The sequence below is a fragment of the Limanda limanda genome, chromosome 21 (assembly GCF_963576545.1).
Source record: "Limanda limanda chromosome 21, fLimLim1.1, whole genome shotgun sequence".
In the NCBI taxonomy this organism is placed as follows: domain Eukaryota; kingdom Metazoa; phylum Chordata; class Actinopteri; order Pleuronectiformes; family Pleuronectidae; genus Limanda; species Limanda limanda.
In genome coordinates this window covers 3,775,203-3,795,274 of record NC_083656.1, presented here as the reverse complement: position 1 = coordinate 3,795,274, position 20,072 = coordinate 3,775,203, and the positions used below count along the sequence as shown (strand labels likewise).

The 20,072-nt window shown below is 47.5% G+C and overlaps 1 protein-coding gene across 1 annotated transcript; it reads right to left on the bottom strand.

The window, feature by feature from the left end:
- Nucleotides 1-1,564: 1,564 nt before the first annotated feature.
- Nucleotides 1,565-19,640, bottom strand: wnt3 (wingless-type MMTV integration site family, member 3). The gene is made up of 4 exons (XM_061095004.1): nucleotides 19,561-19,640; nucleotides 8,486-8,727; nucleotides 5,113-5,378; nucleotides 1,565-2,044 (listed from the first exon to the last, which is right to left on the bottom strand). Exons 1-4 carry the CDS (start codon nucleotides 19,638-19,640, stop codon nucleotides 1,565-1,567), a joined length of 1,068 nt encoding a protein of 355 aa, XP_060950987.1.
- Between the last annotated feature and the right edge of the window lie 432 nt (nucleotides 19,641-20,072).

The following is a 20,072-nucleotide window of genomic DNA, read 5'->3' as shown; positions in this document are numbered from 1 at the left end:
TATCTCTTCCAGGCGTCCCCCTGGTCGACTGGTGCAGTAGCGCTGGTCAGCAGGGATTTCTGAGGATTTCATCTGCTCAGTAGTTGTTGTTTTTTTACGAAACACAGGACGGTGGCCCCCCCGCTGGCCGCCTGCTGCCCGTAGTTCAATCAGTAGTCACAAAGCGATGGATTCCTGGGGCTGCCGACGTGCTGGATGTCACTGAGGACCGAGTGACGGTTCAGAGGTTGGTTTAGTTTAAAGAAAAAAGAAAAATCAAAGTAAAGGTCAAAAGGTCAACCGGCCGGACTGACCGGAGCCGTGAGGTGTTAGTTAGAAAAATGCTTCTTTTTTTTTAACTTAAAAGCAAAGAGAGAGTCTGAAAGTTTCTTTTCAGTTTTTTGTTTTTTTTACTGCATTAATCTCACAGGTACAAAGTGTTACTGTACATGCCACAAGCATCGTGTGGGCATGGAGGGGGGAAATAAATAAAGACAAGGGGATAGGGGGGTCGGGGGAGGGGGGCTGGGGGGGCCGTGGCCCGATGCTGCAGGGAAGAGGGATGAGAGAACTCGCACAACACTTCCTGGTCGGATGCTGTGGGTGAAGTGGTTCGGAACACGGATGCTAGCGCAGCTTTACGTCCTCGTCTGTGCTACTGCGGATACTTTTTGGAACAGATGTTTCCTCCTCTGGTTTTTAAAAGAATCTCCGTCCACACCAGCTCTAGTTTTAAAAAATTATCCCAGGAAAACTTTAAAGGCTCAAACAAACACGTCAGGCCAGTAGGTGGCGATGAAGTCTACATCGGCAATCCATCAAATAGCAGAGGAGAAGTTTGTTTGCGTGACCAGAAGCACGACCATCCCCGAAGTTAAACTCAAGGTGGACGCACTGAAACATTTGTGTATGTGTGACTGGTCCTACAGCCGCCATTGTTGTTGTTGTTGTTGTTGTTGTTGTTGTTGTTTCTGGTGCTCACTCATTACACAAAGCAACAAGCGGGCATGGACGATGTAAGCTGTGAAGTCATTGTCTCCCAAATGCTTCGATTTACATATTCACAGGGAAACACTTTACTTTTTGAAATTACTGTTTTAATACGGTGGCCGAGAGAGTTCAACACATGAATTTGATGAAACATGATTATACAGAAACAAAATGTTTCCAGGGGACCCAAAGAAGTGATGAACGTGTCTGTAGTTCACAAAGCATTGAACTACAGACACGTTCATCACTTCTTTGTGTCCCCTGGAAACATTTCCTGTGTCGCTTCCCTAATTTGGAGCCGTTTCTGTTTTTGCATGTGTTGTGACAAAAGTCGTTTTTCTTAATTTGCAGTGTGTTGAGCTCTCTCAGCCACCGTAGCTTTAGCTGTTTGCGTGAGGACTAGAGCTTCGGATGGAAAAGTTAATTTAGCTAAATATCTGCATTAGTGTTTACTCGGGGGGGGTTTAAAGGTGTAGAAGTTGAGTGTGTTTCTGTGTGTGCGTGTCTGGAGAAGCTGGGAAGTCGACGTTGGGGGGGGGGGGGGGGTGGGGGGCAGCACTTGAAGTCCAGCAGTCCGTTTGCCTGAGGCCTCCTCTCACTTGCACGTGTGCACGTCGTACACGCGCACGCACTCCTGGCAGCTGACGTAGCAGCACCAGTGGAAGATGCAGTGGCACTTCTCCTTGCGTTTCTCAGTCCGGGTGTTGTGTCCGCGGCCGCAGCACAGCAGGTCGCAGCCCTCGATGCCGTGGGACGACACGTTGCACACCCGGTCGCGGGTCCCGAACGAGCCCGTCTCCGTGTTGGGCTCGCAGAAGTTGGGCGAGCCCTCGTAGTAGACCAGGTCGCGCTCGGTGGGATGCTTGAAGAAGGCGTACTTGACCCGCAGCGTCTCCACCCAGCCGCGCGACTCCCGGTGCTTCTCCACCACCATCTCCGAGGCGCTGTCGTACTTGTCCTTCAGGTAGTCGCCCAGCATGCGGAAGTCCGGCTGCGCCCACCAGCACGTCTTCACCTCGCAGCTTCCCGACAGGCCGTGGCATTTGCAGCGCAGGTGCATGTGGTCCAGGATGGTCTGAGGACAGAGGACACGTTTAGGTTCAACTTGTAGGAAAACGTCATCAAGTTCATTTTAAATTATAGCATCTATCTAAAGAGAACCGGACGCTGCACGATATTCAAGTTGATCCTTTAAATCAGTGTTGTTAATTGTCAATTGCTGCAGCTCCTCCTTTCAGCCTCTGTCTGAAACACTAGATTTTCTCTCCTGTCTCTTTAAGGCCCCCTGATTGGCCAGCTGGTCCAATCTGTCGTGATTGGTCAACCACCTCCGACGTGCATTATGCAAATATGGGGTATTGTGACATCACAAAGGATGTGTAAGTATCGGTCTTTCCAACTCTGCAGAACTTTCACATTCACAAATAAAAACGTTATAACACAGAAGAGGAAAGAAACAGTGAAGAAACATCACGTCTCTCTTGATTAAAAAACCAAACGCAGCTATTTATGGATCTGGCGAGCGTTCAACATTTTAAACCTTTGAATAACTTTTATTTCCTGATGCCCTTGAGCAACGCTTGAGATCAAAAGGTCCCTCGGCTGTGAGTGGCAGCTCCATCAGCTCGGAGTCGCGGCAGCAGATTCCAAAACATGAGGCAAGGTCATGAATATTTAAACTTTTCTAAGGATCTTCTACCGGTGGAGTCTTGGATCTGTGGACTTTTATTAACAATTTCCACAGGAACGAAATCAATCAAAGCAACAAGCTGAAAGAATCTTTCCTTCAAAATGAGCTCATCCTCAGAGTGTTAATCTGAGAAGTGACTCATTGCTCGTGTGACAGTCGCCACCTCAGCTCTGATGGAATCCGACGGTTAGTAATTTAACAGGAAATTCAATAATGCAGACGAGCAAAACCACTAAAGACTCGGAGTCGGCCAAGAATAACAATACGCCACCGGCTGCAGTTCAGTGAAGTGCGGTGCAGCTGTGGAGAACAGAGCGCCTCATTCCCTCTGAAGTCACTGGCTCACTCCGTGACTGTGCTGCCTCGGGCCCCACTTCTACCTTTGTGTTGTGATTGTGTTGTGCTTTAATTTCTGCGGCTATATTTAGCTGCAGAATTCCCCTCGGCTGCGGCGGAAGGCAGGTGGCTGTGGCACCTCTGGGTTAGGAGGAGGGGGGTGGAGGGGGGAGGTGGATATACTGGTGACATCACACTGAGCCTGTCATGCCTACATCAGGTCCCAGGGGCCCTCGGGGGGGGCTGAGCAGAGGAGCGTGAGAGGGCCAGGTGGAGACCCGGCTCCTGACACTCCTCTGCTCTCTGACTGCTCCTGTGTGCGCTCATCAAAGACTCGACTTGTTGCCGTGTGGTCCCTCCGTTTGCCCCTCGGCCCGCAGCCGGGGATTCTAGCTTCTCCCGGTGGTGACAGCAGCCACTGATGTTTTAAGTCCGGGCTGATTTCCTTCTTCTTTTCTCCCCAACCCCCCCCGCCCCCCCCCCACCCCTCTCTTCTTCTCCTCCTCTCTCCTCAAACTCGGGATATTTGACTGTCAGGGGCTTTTTTTATTTCATTGGGATGCAAGGCATGAAAGGCGAGGTGTGTGTGTGGGGGGGGGTGCACGGCAGCAATGAGGGTGTGTTACCGTGATGAGCAATTAAACAGTCATTCAAAGTCAAGTGCTCATTTTCAGGTGGAAGCTCAGAAATGTGCGGACGAGTCGAAAAACCAAATCCCGACTCGTCACATGAACAATTATAAAATCCTAAGCGATAAAGTTTCCTGGAGGAATTCACTCCGTCTCTGAGAAACTTGAGTTTGCTGCACTTTCAGTTTTCACCTTCTGCAGTTACGCATTAACGCACATTGTGCTGAGGTCGTCTGACACAACAACACAACCTGCGTTTCTCCTGCAGAGTCAGTAACAGATACTCAGTGAATCTTGTGAACATTACACCTCTGCTCTCAGATCTGTTTGCTCCTGTGATATTCAACATGTTCACTATCTGGACCAAACGTATGTGGACCTTCTCCTTCTGGGAAGCTCTTTCCAGAAAAGTGGACGCTTGTCATCGGAAAATACTGCAAATGATCTTAGACAATCACATATGAATGTTCTTCTTTCTTCTTCTTTGTTTGGTTTATTGGCGGAAGGCCACCAACGTTAAGGTGCATTACCCATAGATATCATATATAAACACTAGATGTCTCGGCCGCGTTGCCGGCCAACAGAGTCGAACGTCACCACATGGCGGCCATCTTGCTGCAGGCGGCTCGCTCACCCATAACATTGTGTTGTAGTGGTGCGTACTTTTTAAATAACCATAACTTGCTCAATTTTCAACTGATTTTTAAACTGTTTGGTTTGTTATAAACGTAGCTATGACACTGCATACTTATAAATAATTATGTTATTTTTCTAAACAATTTAATCATTTATGCAGTGTCATAACTTCATCTCTGACGTTTATAACAAACCAAACAGTTTAAAAATCGGTTGAAAATTGAGCAAGTTATGGTTATTTAAAAAGTACGCACCACTACAACACAAAGTTATGGGTGAGCGAGCCGCCTGCAGCAAGATGGCCGCCATGTGGTGACGTTCGACTCCATTGGCCGAGACATCTAGCCTTATATATGTCTATGGCATTACCGCCATTTACTGGAGCTGCTTCTTCTTCTTCTTCTTCTTCTTCTTCTTCTTCTTCTTCTTCTTCTTCTTCTTCTTCTTCTTCTTCTTCTTCTTCTTCTTCTACTTCTTCTTCTTTTTCTTCCTCTTCTTCTTCTTCTTCTTCTACTAACTACGCCTCCTCAGTAGCTAGATGCATCGATGGCTGACAGAGGCAGGTAAAGAGAGGGCGGAGGCTGAGAGGGGCAGTTGACCAATCAGAGCGGACTGGGTTTTATCAGAAGGTGGGGGGGGGTTCTTAAAGAGACAGGAGCGAAAACCAAGTGTTTCAGACAGAGGCTGAAGAGAGGAGCAGCAGCAGTGGACAGAATGAGTAGAGTCATGTGTTTTCAGAACATAACAGCATGAAAACCTTTTCGAGTAATAACCCAAATTAGAGTTATGAGCCTGAATATGAGCAGAATATGGAAACAGGATATGAACAGTCCGTCACATGTGTGTGTTTACCGTGCGTCCGGCCTCGTTGTTGTGCCGGTTCATTGCCGAGCGAGCATCAGGGCGGTTCTCTCTGGCGTCGGCGAACTCTCGGGAAACCAGGACCCCAAACTCCGCGTCCTCGCTGCAGCCGCCCCACTTCCAGCCCTCGCCGGGGGGGCCCTTGTGGTGGGAGTCGCAGCCGCACATGGTGGACGTGCCCTCGGCGCAGGAGCGGGTCACGGCGAAGGCCACGCCGGCCGAGGCGATGGCGTGCACAAACGCTGACTCCCTGGTGGCTGAGGGGGACAGACAGGGAGACAGAGTCAGGCTTTTGTTCGACACGGACGACATGTTCCACGGAGCCAGGATCCCTCCAGGCAAACGTCTTTCAACACAACACTTCATCTTTCAGAAGCGACATTTACATACCTAGCAAGGCATTCCTCTAACCCCCAACCTCTCATATTGATCTAACAATAAGAAAACACGGTTCACACTCTCTTTCCACAGGATCCTCAGCGGTGATGAGGAAGTGAAGGAGCCGAGGAGCCGAGGAGCCGAGTCCCTGCAGTGACATCATCGGCCCTTTGTGGTCGTGTCAGGACGGCCGAACGCTCAGTGGGATCTCAGTGACCTCCTGTCATCCCTGAGGTGCGCTGCTTTGCATCTGGATAGTGTTTCAGGAATGTTGTCACCCCCCCCCCCCCCCACACTCCCCGTCCTACCTTTCCTCCCCCCACCCCTCCACCCAAGGGCCCAAGGCCTGCTGGTGAAACCGAGCGGTGTGTCAGCGCCGCTTCTTTTTCAACACCGAGGGATGGAGTTACGCCTCCTTTGAAGGCAACAGCTTATTATGTAACCAGACACCATTGTTTCACAATCACAGCACACTTACCGTGGCTCACCCGTTACATTCTACTAGCTCTGTTACACACACACACACACACACACACACACAGACACACACACACACACAGGTAGGGGGACGAGGTGGCCTTAAGCGGCGGCTCGACTTCTCAAGAGCATCGAGTGGCCTCGGCTCCTGATGTGCACAGTTGCGTCATCGTCGGAGTTCTTAAATTTGTATGAACACGACCCGGAGAATTCAATTTGTGTTTCCCAGACCACAACGGCGACTAAAGCCAGAAATTCCTGTGCTGCTCCGCTGCCACAGAAGCCACAGATACAGTTTACCAGTGTTTGGTTGGAGGCTACTCATATTTTCCCGTCCTCAACGAGACGGCACAACAAAAACACACTTTTCATGCTCCGTGTTTTTGCCTGTTGAGCTGCTACGATCCCACGAGGGTCAGTATTGTGTAGTGAATCTTGAATCTGTCTGACGTGAGAGTGTGTGCATGTAGAAGAGGGATCGTCTGATGTGGTGTTTTATTGAGAAAATGTAACGCAGATGCTGCAAACCCATAAATCACACATTCTTTATGTCTGGTAGCATTTTTAAAAACACAAACTTCGGGCATGTGTTGACATATCCAGAGCCTCTATACATTTATTTTCACTGTTCACTCAGACTTTTATTCCACCCCCACTCCAGGATGTGTTAAATTAACACATTATATCAAATCATATTATATTATACTGCATTACATTGCATATTGCAATCTGACACTGTTCACTGTTTTGCATTTAGCATTACACTTGTTTACTCCACTTTGTATATCTTATATCTTTTATATATTTTTATTCAGAAATGTTTATGTCAAAATAACTGTGACTTTGTATAAATATTGGTAAAAAGTGAGTAAACAAGTAGTATACAGTGAGTAAATATATACTGGTTTCCTATTTTTTATTGCTGTCCTATGCATGTTGTATTTATTGCGTTTTTATGTTTCTATGTTTCTATGTTCATTGTTTGCACCATTAACCAGAGCAAATTCCTTGTATGTGTAAACGTACTTGGCAATAAAATACTTCTGATTCTGATTCTGATTCTGATTCATTCCCAGCAAAAAGATGCAGTTTCAGTTTCTAAATCCCCAGTGAACCCGTCCGTGATTGGATGACCCCCAGTCCTCAGGTTGGGCACCCCCGCTCGCCCTGGCAAGCCTGGCCGGGCCCTCAGCAACACGGGCCTGTGAGCCCGGGGCCCCGGGAGCCCTGGCTGCTCGCCAAGGCTAGCGCAGCTCCTGCTACCTGCTGGGCCCATCAATCCGCCTTTGTTTCCCTTGTGTCACACTGTATTATCCGCACAAAGGGCCCAGCGACTCGCTCTGCCCGGAGCTGGCATTCCCCAAACTCCCTAACTCCCTCCCCTCTCCCCTCTCCACCGACACCCTGAGCTGAAATCCCATACACCACCACCCACCGCAGGACCTCAGCTCCCCCCCCCCCCCACCGTTTCCTCCCGGCGTCCACCAACTGCACCGCCATGGCCCGACACGCAGCGCCCGGTGCCCGCGGCTGGTAGCGCTCTCCTCTCTAACGTCGAAACACTTCCATCCTTCGTCCCCTTCATCTCTGCTTCCTTTTCCTGCGCCTCCTTGCTTCCTTCCCTTCCCTGTCCCGAAGTGCACACCCAGGCTAGGTTGGGAGAGATCCCCTTTCAGCCTGTTTTCATGACAGAGTCAAAAGGGCGTGTGAATGGGGCGTCCGTGGGAGCTGGACTGTGTGAGGCGAGCACTGGTCTTCATGCACAGTAGGGGTTGAGCGGAGCCCCCCCAGCCCTTTTCTATTGCCTGTAATCTCATTTGGCCTCCCCTCTCCCTTTTATTTGACTGAGGAGCTTGGACTGCTCACGCTGCCCGTTCCTGCCCAGATCCTTTCCCCTCTGACACTCAGGGTAATTCATTTCCAATCAGCAGCCTCACAAACACACAAACTTCTAGCTTCATAATTAGCGAGTGTGAATGAAGCGGGACACCTGCACCCACTGTTTCCCTGCTGTCAGGTTTACTTGGACGCTTAAAGCACGATTAGTATTCGGAGTGTGAAGCGTGTGATGGATGTCTCCAGTATATCACCTGCACTTGTCGGGCTCTGCTGATGGATTTACCTCGGTGACCCTCTTTCATGTATGAGAGTGTAAACACGCTCGGGAAAAAACCCGAAAATAAGCCTCTGACTCTGCAGACAAATGGGAAACTGAAGTGGATGGAGGTTGGATAATGTGTCAGTGCTTGTAGCTGCGCTTATTTCTCGATGCAGCCAGGAACGGTGTATATTATTCTAATTGCTCCAGCTAGTCAGCAAAAGCCCAGAGAACAAGCAGTGATGAGCCTCAGGCTGGAAAACAGGTAAACGCTGCTGTTTTGTAACAGCTTGCAAAAGCCGCAGCTATACAGCCTCACATTTTTACAGCTGGGTGTTGTTTGGCACATAATCCAGTTATAGATGCATCCCTGCAAAATACAGCTACTACTTGCACAGGAAAGAAATCTACCTTTATCTAGCACCGGGCCAAAGATGGCGAGGTTGTCCTTGATGGTGGTGCAGTTCCATCGCCGGCCTCTGAACTGGTGCTGGCACTCCTGGATCCCCAGCTTCACACCTTCCGCCACGCTGGGCATGATCTCGATGTAGTTGCGGCAGAAGCGCAGCTGCTTGGGCACCAGGCCGGGGATGGAGCCGCACAGGATGGGTTGGGAGCCCAGAGAGGAGTACTGCTGCCCGAGGGCCAGGGACCTGCGCAGAGAGGGAGAGAACCGTTAAGTCTGATGGAAATCCATTCTGGGTTGGCATTGAATCTGTCGTCGGATTTGTAGTTTTCATGTTCTTCTGTAAACTTTCTAAGGGATGAGGAATGAAAGGTTTCGACATAAGGACTGTGTATGTGTTTTATCAGCCCTGGGACATTCAGGAGTTTAAAGAACGTGGGAATTTAAACCGCCCGCCTCACAGTACAAGCCCGTGGCCTGAACTCAACCCCACAACAGCGACGGTGGTGGTGGTGGTGACCTGAGGCCTCCGGGAAAGAGAAGCTCCTCCACGAGAGGGACCGCTTCTGCCTTAATCTCAGGTTTTACTGTAAGCAGAGCTCTGTGACAATACACTCATTCATACTGGAGTGTTTTATTGACTTATCTGCTTAATGTAATTTATACCAGGAGCTGCTGTTTATTTTGTCTCTTTTTTTCCAGCAGCAGCAGCAGCAGCGGAGGAGGAGGAGGAGGAGGAGGAGGAGGAGGAGGAGGAGGCTAACAGGCCCACTTCAGGGCAGGGATACAAGCTATTAGCTCTGACTTTTCAAAGCACTTGTTAGCATACACAGACCTGCAGATCTGACAGATAACACACAAGAACCTGTCTGCTTAGTTTAGAAAAAGCCCCTTTGTACAATTTCTAATTTACGAGAACACCTGCACCATCAATAATCTGCTTTTCTGGAGTTGATGTTCCAAGAAAGGAGCTGAGCTGGTGACGGACAAAAACACGATATCTAAAGATGCATGTCTCACCAGAAGGCCCGTGCTGATGTGCCAGAGCAAGGATTCATCACCACCACCAGACAGATCATCTTGAGATGCCAGAAACCATTATAGTTTCATTCAAGTAATTAATTTTAATTGGTTTCTATTAAATAAAAGAGAGGGAGAAGAGATGTTTGCCGTGGCCCATGTTTTAACACGCTTTTTGTGATGACAAGCTTGAACAAAACTTTGGTTTCTTCCTGCAGATCATACGTTAGCTGTAGGAAGTCGGACTCAGATTTCTTGTTTATATATTTCTGAGAATTCTCCGTGTTCCTTCAGTCGACGTGGAGATGTGCTGCCAATTCACAGCGATGGGAGAAGCTCGTCGCCAGCGCAGACGCTCCAGCACTTTGGCGGACAGCGTGGCGCTGGAAGCCGTGAGACGACCACGGAGGAACAATTGACACAGATCAGATCAGAGCGCCACTCGGGATGACCTCAGGACCCCCGCGGGGCGCAACCCAATCACAGCAGCCACTGACTCTGACAGATGAGTGCAGCGCCGTGCCCCACCCGACACAAAAGTTAAGCCATTGAAGTCACGGTGGAAAAAAAAATCCCCCCTCAGATAGGTTCACGGCTCTTGTGCACTTTTGCTTTCTACTCATGGCCGCCACCAAAACCCTGCCCCCCCCTCCCCCTCCCTCACGTCCCACCAGACCCTCTCCTCCCCCCCCCCCCCCCCCCCCGCTCACTGTATTTGATCTCAGGTGAGCATTGTTGCAGCCGGCTCTCGGGGATCAAGGTCTGATCAAGGGGAGCTTACGCACGGAGACGTGAGGCTGGGCTGGTTTTTAGCTTCTCCAGCTGGTCTTATGGATATATGATGATCACATAATCGGCGTGAGTCACTTGATGACTGACGCTGATACACAACAAACAGCTCGTGAGTTTCAGACGGAGCAGTGAAACTAGCAGAAACACTCGTGTGCATGAATAAAGATACGTCCCACGACTTCATAGCTGAAACTGAAAATGCCGTTTTGCCAAGTTGGATGTTCGCCTGCAGACTCGGTCCTTTGATCGACCTCATCAATCTCCGTTCGGGTTCTTGTCTCGAGTTTACCCGAGCGAGTGCGGCCACATTAGCTCATCTGCCGATACCCCATCGACATCACTGAGTTCCAGTGTTGCTGACTTCACTCTGTCTGGTGACTGAGTGACTAAGGACCTTAATTACACTGTCTGCTGGTTTGGTTACTGCCCATTAAAGTCTGAGTCGTGAGACGGGACCACAGCGGAACCATGCCGTGCACAGAACTGGGACTTGGTGTTTTCCCCCATAACATCAGTTCAATATCTCTTGTTAGAATCATATATCTTTGCATTTAGAGCCCTGTGCCTCCCTGTGGTATGTTTTAGGTTTCAGTCAGTCAAGCTACACTGCTGAGATATAATTCCCTTGGCCGGTGAATCCAGGATTTCTGATGGAATCAATTAGCCGACCGCACGGGACTTTGCGGTGGCCGTAGCATGTTTAGACTCCAGCCCGTGGATCTGCCAGCCTATTCGTCTTTGTTTGCAAAGGATGAGCATCACTTGATCCGTACGGACAGACGAGATGAAAGGGATATCTTTTTGGCGAGGTGCTAATGAGAGTCTTAACCCTCGGGGGCTGTGAGGCGTGTCGTGCAAACAGACACACACACGCAGACTCATGCATGCAGACCACATGTGTGCCACGCTGATCCTGCCTGCTTCGCCTCACTTCTCGGAAGCCACAAGCGACGTGTCTCGACCGAGCGAGGGAGCAGCAGAGACCTCCGCAGAGGCAGAATGCCGGGGGAATCCGCTGCAGGGCCGAGACGAGCAGCAGAGCAGCAGCGATCTGCAGGGCTTGGCAGGTGCATGCCCGGGCAGGTCCGAATGGGGCCTCTACTGGCCTGGAGGGGTTTTACGGCTCGGTTGGGGTTTTTCTCGGTTTCTAAACTGCGCAGATTTGAAAGTATGATGGGCTGCTGGCAACCGCAGAAAAATGAGGCGGAGGAAACAAAGGGATTCCACCACACACCTTGCTGAAGGGTGGAAATTCACACAATCAAGACACTGTCAACACAAACTTTTGCCCCCGACCGCTCCCGGTGCAGTGAAACCACCTCTTCAGTCTGCTGCTTAGAAAAGCTGCATCTTGTTGTTGTTTTGTCTCTGAGCGAACTTGAGTCAACGGGTGAGTCAAGGAATCTCGTAGAGTCAGAAATGTGTTGCAGCTGCTCTTGTGGGAGGTCTGCATTACAGGGGTCAGCACGTAGCACATGTCTGTGCACAGATGAGCTTTTCTTTGTGTGACAGCCTCTCATGTCCAGAGGCACGAGAGGTGCCAGGTGAACCTCTGAACCTGTTGAGCAGAACGTGACATGTGACCCCACGGCCTTTAGCCTGGTGGCCTGTTCAGAAACAGCCTGAAGTTCAAGACCAGGGTTCGTTCAGGTATCAAAGAACTGAGAGATCTTCAGGATGTTCGTCATGATGAGATGTTGCTCCTATACACAAACTCAAATTCTCTGTGGTGAACTTGACTTTGATAAGAATCCTCACGTTTGTTTTTGGGTCCTGGGTCAAACCTCGGTGCAATAATCGACACCAAAACAAGCGTGTAGATATGTTGCTTTCAGTTTCCATATTTATTCAGATATCGTTAGCCTATTCACAATTTTTTGAAGAATAAGAAGAATCTAGAAACCAAGTGACATAGTAGTAAATGTAAAATGATGAAGACTACATCCAATTATATCATTTTTCAGGGTTAACCTCATATTTTGTGTGTAATCTGCAAAGCTTGTAGAAACAATAGCTTGTAGCCATATAAGCTTGTTTGCTTATTCAATAAATCCAACTATCATATTGGTTTTGTTCGTTGAAACAGTTTTTGATGAACTTAGAAAGCAACGTTAAATGAAACTATCGGAATCGAACCCTCACGGTGGCCCTTCATGTACGAGCTGTAGTTAAACACATCATCAGTCGTTTATATTCATAATCATCACAGTGAAACAAGGGTTGAGTTGCTACTTGTTAAGTTCTCACTTCCAACCACGTTATCACTCATGAGAGGAAAAGGGTGGGTGCATTTTTCCTAATGCCCATCCTGTGCAATCATTTTAACGGCCTTTGTTCTGTAACATGCTGAAAACTGTTACACATGATGATATAATTTTTTCCAAATTTCGTTTAATCACACGCTGAGACGCTCTCCGGGCGTTTGCCGTCAGGTCGACTGCGGCGGATGATGTGTTAAACTCCACCTCGTACGTGGAGGGCCACAATTAGGGTGGGATTCTGATGGTTTCATTTTGGATCACTTTCCCAGTTTGTAAATTTCCAGGATTGTTTTTTCCAGGGTTGGATTCTAATTCTTCTTCTTTTGTCTCCTGTCTTTCATTTCATAAGCAAAGAGCAAGTTTAGATTAGAAAACATTCAACTTCATTGTCAATTATAAAGAGCAATTAGTAAATTAAGGTAATTTATGTTATTTATAAATGTTTGATACAGATAAACTGAGTCAACGAGGAGTTAGAAAGGATTTTGCCTTTACACGTGTTCCAACCCGTGTCCAAACAAGTTCCACTTATTTCATTACAGAGAAATCAATAACGTTAGCTTGTGCTGAGTTAGCGCCCTGAGCGCTGCGTACCAAGTGGGTTCTGTCACTGCAGTAGGAGACTGGAAATACTGTTTGCATTAAACTTTAATCTACCTCTAATTTACCTCTATATGTTCATGCCTCAGCTCAACTTGTCAGATTCGCCTGCAGGGCATCGCGCCGCTAAACGAGGAGTGAAGTCAGAGACTGAAAACACCGGCGTCAGAATCTCATTTGTGGATCCGACAACAGAGGCTGCTGGGAGATGAAGACACTCGAAAGAGAGTAAGTGGGCCAAGCAAGGCCCGAGGATGGGACTTTTCCTGGTGGAACCTGGAATGCAAAAGCTGCTGCCTGTGTTTTTTTGTTGTCTTCTCTTTGGCACACTTTTGATTTGTGGTCCAACAGCTCCTGGCTGATCAGATAAAAAATGACAGGACCCCAGAAAAATGTTTCAACCTGTTCTTTTCCCTCCTCTCGCTTCCCTCTGCAGACTGCGGCAGGGAGTGTGGAGTTGGGACAAGGAGGCCCTGCAGTCACAAATGTGGAGACGCGACGAGGGAAACCGAACAAGGTATAAACTTGTAAACCTGCCTGTCAGGGAGGAGCAGGAGCTCGGCACTGACGGCTGCACGTCAGACGGGAGCTCGGTGTCGGCTGCCTGAGGTGGACGCAGCGGAGTCGGAGCTGTTTGAAGGACAGAGCTTGTTTGAATGGGAGTCGTGAGGGACTGAATGAAGCACAACTCAAACAGCACATTGTCCCTGACACTGCTCATTAGTGGCGGCTTGTTGGCACCGCTGCTGGAATTCTCTGCAGTTATGCATCCTATGCAAATCATAACTCGTAATGGATTGTCTGGAATCTACGACTGGAATCTTCGACAGAAGTAATAAAAAAAACAAAAAAAACTGATGTTGACTTTTCGAACCCGTTAGCGCAGCTTCCCGGCTGATAGACGTTACAGAGGCAGAGCTGGTTTATGAACTCATTAACCTCTCATCTGCAGGTTCCCGCCTTTACTAATCGAATAGTCATGTATATTTTTACTTTTACATTTTACATTTTCACCTATGCAAAGAGCTATGTGGTTTCATGTCAATACTTTATTTGATCCAGGCTTAACTGTACGAAAACTGGCATCAAACTTCAGGTCAGATCTTATTATACATTTATTATTATATTTCTTTTTTATTATTAGATTCCCAATCACATAACCTGGCAAATTATCACAACAGCCCAAATCCTCTGCATTTGTTTGTTTGTGAGCAGGATTAGGCAAAAACGAATTAACCGATTTCTGTAAAATTCTGGTGTGGGTACAGGATTTATTTATACTGGGCATTTTGCAACACTTCAGTTGATTCCTCAGATAATAATTCAGGTATGGTAAAGAAAATGGTTGCTTGTTTGGTGCAGATCCAAATAAGAATCTGGATCTAGTGACTTTCCGTGTGTTTGGCGTCGGAATGAGCTGATTGACATTCTTGTCTCCCCGCGTCTTCATTAATCACATTTAGATGAAGTCGCGTGATTCCAGAGAAACTTTCTGAACATCTTTGTCCGTGACAATATTAAACTGGATCCCAGACATTGAGTGATCGTCCTCTCTTCCTGTCCACGCTGCAGGTTCCAGTGCTTAGTTTGACCCCAGGGTCGAACCCAGGCTGCACAGGTGTGATCATCTCTGTCACCGACCGTGAGTGTCAGAGAAACTGCTGATAATGAACCTCTGTAACAAGCCATACAGGTGAGATCAGCCAGGTAATGAAGACTTTAAATATGGTGTGCGTGTGTGTGTGTCTGTTTGTGTGTGTGTGTCCCCTAATGATCCCTTTGCCCGGGGCCGTGGCCGTTCTCCCTTTGAGGAACCGTCCTGGCCTGTGTTTTAGTGCACCTAATAGCCGTGCGCTGCAGGACTCGGTCATTTCCTACACGAGCGTTTTGCATGTCCTTTGATGGTGGCTGGAGATTAGGACTCGCCCTCGCTGCTTTGAAATACCACTCTCCTTTGAACCTCTCACCTCGCTCGGGTTTGACTGGATAATGTCGTCTCACGTGCACGATCACAGACGACACACTGGTGTAAAGATGTGGCAGATAACTGGAAACACAACTGGTGTATTATTACATTTGCCAAGGAGATGTTTGTTTATTTGTTTGTTTGTTTGTTTGTTTGTTTGTTACGCAGATTTCCATGAATCTTGGTGGAACAATGAGACAAGAAAGAAACCATTAAATTTAGGTGCAGATCCAGTAAAACCTGTTGATCAAGCTTCTTTTTTTTTTTGCTTTGACGTTGCCAGATAGGGTGTAATTTTTTTTTTTTTTTTTACATTTTCACCAATTTTCCTGGGAATAATTCATGGAACTTGATGAAATAAAACAGACAGATAGAAGGAACTGATATCGATGAGTATGTACTTTGGTGCAACTTGATTGAATTCAAGGGGATTGTTGTTACCTATGTTTTGTTTAGGTTCACTTCCTTTAACATTGGAAGTTTGTTTTATTTCCGTTAAAGTCCCGGAGAATTACATGTGAATCTTTATGAAATATGAGATATTTCAGAGGCCTGGTGTTCATGAGTGTGTGGAACTTCCTGCAGATTCGAATAACAATCTGGACGTGATGGATTTAAATGTGCTTTTATTCGGGTAAAGGCTTTTTTCAGCTGCTTAACCATAACAATTAAAGTATACCTCCAATCTGAAGCTGAGAAATGTGCCAATTCTAGATATTTATTGTGATTCTTTGAAATCAAAGTTTTCCTGTTCAACTTCTTAAACAATATTTTCCTCAGTGATGCTACGGCAATGAAGCTGCACCTGCTCCTGGGCTCAAGTGATTTTCAAACATTCCTCACACAGACAACTGGTAAATACACATTTCTTCATATTCGCTCCTGGTGTAGACATTTCTCTCGGGCTTTAGTCCACATTTGCCTTTGACCCCGGCTCTGCAGCGGCGACAGCGGCCCTCAGCCTTTCAGAATGGAACCCTGACGTTTCTTATGAATGAGATTCTTCTGGACTTTTCCTGCTCTTTTCTCCACCTTCCTTCGCACCGTCGGGAATAATACCCCGAACATCGCTGATCTTTTCACACCGGTCGGCAGAAGGAGGATTTTCTCGCATTAAGAATCATTAAGTGAACCCTCTCCAGTGGTCGGGGTTGACGACTGGATGGAGGATTGGTGGCGGTGGTGATGGTGGAGGTGGTGGTGGGGGGGTGGGGGGTGTCACAGTCAGATAATGACATTCCTGAGACCCGGAGATGGACTCTAGAGCCTCTTTAAGCCGCTCAGGTTGATCTGGAAAGGCTTTACTCGAGATCTTTTCGAGAGGTACGACTGATATTAGTGAGGTTCCCAAAACTTCCACAAGTAGAGCAAACACAATATTAGTCAGGAAGCTGAGTTTAAGCCAATGCATGCTCCCAAAATTTAATTAGAGGATGTGAAAAGCCTTAATCGTGTCCGGAATTTGTTTTCACACAAGGCTTATACGTGTAATACTTCAAATATATCCCTCAGTACATTGTCTTTGTCCTGATGATACAGTTTTACTTCATTTGTGATTGATCATGAGCCCTTTATGACTTGCATTACTTTCATCATTGCACATTTCAGATTGTCAGACTTGATTTCGACGTTTCACCTGCAGTGGAAGTGAAGCAGAACCAAGAAATCTTGATCGTGATGATTTCAGGAACAGCAACGTTCACGCTGACCGTTATTTAATAAGTTGAGACATTTATAAATTCAATCGCATCATTTCTTCTTCCTCCCTTTGTTCCCTGTTTTGTTCTACACCCCCCAACACTGTGCATCCCAAGTAACTGCAAACTGTATCTGCATGAGACGACTTCAAATCCCGACCAGCTCCAGAAAGATTAACACAAAGTTCACGGTGTCTCTGCTCTCTCAATGCATCTGTAGCTACGGCGATGATAGTGCAAGATTAGGAGAATAACAGTTATTGGATTGGAAGATCTGGTGGCTTCGCGGTGTGATATGACAGAGTTAAACCGATAATCGGCGCTGGTGCTCGGTGGCTGGCGTTGGACGGCGTTCAGCTGAAGTAATTCCTTGTTGAAAGTGACTGTCATCACGCACTTACATCCACTGCTGTTTATGCAAGAACACAAACACTGTGCTGGCTCACGCTGCACTTTGAGCTGTTCTGCAAATATGATGTTGATAGGTTAAGACACACTGACTCAACACAATAGCAGCAGTGGTACAATAGAGACTCTTATTAACAACTTTGGCACATCAGGCTCCTACGTTTTGATATTAAACATGCAAAAAGTCAAAGAGCAGAGTTATTTGTCAGGTCAGGCGTCGTTACATGATTGGAGAGAGACGCTGTGAGACGTGTGGATTAAGAGGTCGTCACTCTGCCGTCGTAAATCTTCCCAAACTTAGATTTCGCCCGTTTTTGCTGCAAAACCACTTCTTCTCCAACATTCTTGCATTTCAAAAAGGCAATTGACTGCCCGGCTCACCTCTCCAAACCCACCTCACTTGCCTGCTGTTCCCTCTTCTCCCTGCTGCACCCCGTCCGCATGCATGCATATGTGCATATCACCGGAGTTATTTATGCTCTGTTTTGTTTTCAACACCCCGTCTTGTAAAAGCAAGGCTGCCAGGCATACAGCAGTGAGAACTCCTCTTCCCCTCCAACCCGTCCCACCGTGGCTGGAGAATTTATGGCCAAGTCCTCGCCCCTGAGACAGAAGCCGAGAGGAGTCTGAAACTCGGCACCCTCTTGTTTGACACACCACCTCATTTCGTCTCCTCTTTGGACACGTTCAGCACCGGAGGGCTGATGCCACTGACAGCGCTGCTTGACACTCATTCGTCAGCACCTGCCCAGTCACCTGGAGCTACGGCTCGGCTTTTCATCTCCCCCCACCACCACCCCACCACCCCCCGTACGCCGGCCTGCATTAAAAAAATATGTGTTACCCAAATCAAAGGTTGGTGCGCTTTGTTAAGGGTTCGAACATTATACCAGTGTCATGTAAGCTGGTTAAACAAAGCAGCTGCAGGTAATTCACAGCCGGAGAGAAGCCAGGCTCTTTGTCACCGGTGTCTGATGCTTCTCGCTGAAGCCAGGACTCGGTGTAAAGTCCTCTTTGCCATTTACACTTCAACCCTGTGGCCTGTGTGCTTGGCAGCTGCCTGCTCTGTAAATGAAACCAGAAGATGCTAGTGGTTTGGACAGCAGCGCGCTGGGACCGTATGCTGGTCGGGCAAATAAAAGTGCAGTAGCTCTGACAAGTATTGTGTCGTGAGCCAAAAGAGCTTTGTCATACGCCCACGCAAATATCACCAAAATTGAAGCTTTATGTTACAAAAGGAGACCAGGAGCTATGAGGTCAGCTGAATGTAGCTGAATATGTAATGAGATAAACCTCTAAATTTCAGTTGTTGGGGGCCAAAAGCGATCTGGGATAATTTAACAAAGAATGAAACCCTGCGGCACCTACACATATTGTCTCCTGACAAATCCGTAGTGGAGGGGTGGGGGTGGGGGGGGTGGCTGTGGTACAATTGAGAAGCAAGATGATATGCTCAACTGTTTCTCTTTTTTTCTAATGGATTGATTTAATTACAGCTGATGCCCCGTGGCAAGAATGCAAATATTGTTTCTTTTTTTTAACTGTGTGCAACTTTGTCAGCGCGCTTAAAAAAATGTGCGTTGAAAGCACGAGCACCGAAAAAAATAAGAAAAGCTGACAAATGAAAAAAACAACAATTCACATCAACGCACGTCATGTTTCGGGGGGGCCGGCGGCCTGTGTGTAGGACGCTGACGCACAACAGCAAACAAAACCAAAATTGACCCTGATCATAGAAGTCATTATTGTTGTACTTCCTGAGGAACTCACAAAATGATATGCTCGTGTTTCAAGGAAGAAATTGATGATGGTGGAGGAGAAGGGATTCTGTTCTGAGGCTTTTTCACGAGCAGCATCAGTTCTGTTCGCTGTGCTCGAGCAAAGATTTATGTAATAACGAATGATCCGACTGACCCGCACTGTTGTGTGGAAACGCTCCGCAGCCCCTCGCTGGGCTGCTTTCAATTCATATCAACATGGCAACCGCTCGCTAACAAGTTCTTCTCCTTAAATTCAGAAAAATAACTCAACATCTTTGGTAATTTAACGGCTCCCCAACTAAAAAAATTCTGCCTCCGTGCATCACAACACGCTCCAATGTGATAAATGGACATGAGTGTGGAGGGGAAAAGCACGGCGAGCCTTTTCCGTTACACTAGTATTTGAGGTTAAGATTTTTTGGGAATGGGCCGGAGAACATTTTTCCACGCAGTCAACTGAAAGTGCACATTCTGCCCTCTCAGAAATGATCATTTGACCAAATCAAAAAAAAGAAAAGTCTCTCTCTTTATGTGGCCATAGTTGGTTTGATGCTGAAACTGTGGATTTGTACTCACCACCAGATGGGATAGCCTCCAAGCACCCGCGAGCTGGACAACCACACACACATCAAATATCCAATCAGATACAAATCCATGAGGTAAGCCTTTGCAAGTGTGTGTGAGGAGGGCAAATGGATCAATGCATAGAACTTCCAGTAGGCAGTGAAGAAGAAGAAGAAGAGTTTTCCAGGAAGAGGAGCTTTAGGGCAGCTTGATTGTTGAATGAGGGGAAAATTAAAATGATATTTGCAAAAAAAAAAAAAAAAAAAAAAATCTTCCTCCTGTTTTCCCCCCTTCTTTTGAGTCGGGCCAGGAAAGTGTGTCTGTCTCCCAGTAGTTAAGAGAATAAGTGTCTCTCACACACATGCACACACGCTCCTACCCGTCCTCTCCTTCCCTCCCTCTCTCTGAGGTTCTTCCCTAAGGTAGATATCTTTTTCTCTCTCTCTCTCTCTACTTTTTTCTCCCTCAGGATGCCTCATCCACAGGCCCAATATTAAAGGGGGGGGGGGGGGGTGGGTGTCGGA

What these genes read in the sequence shown, in the direction of transcription:
- wnt3 (XM_061095004.1), bottom strand. Translation starts at nt 19,640, where the DNA reads ATGGATTTGTATCTGATTGGATATTTGATGTGTGTGTGGTTGTCCAGC. An exon ending in GGAGGCTATCCCATCTGGTG is followed by an intron (nt 8,728 to 19,560) that starts GTGAGTACAAAT and finishes CTCTCTGCGCAG; the next exon opens with GTCCCTGGCCCTCGGGCAGC. An exon ending in TGGCCCGGTGCTAGATAAAG is followed by an intron (nt 5,379 to 8,485) that starts GTAGATTTCTTT and finishes TGTCCCCCTCAG; the next exon opens with CCACCAGGGAGTCAGCGTTT.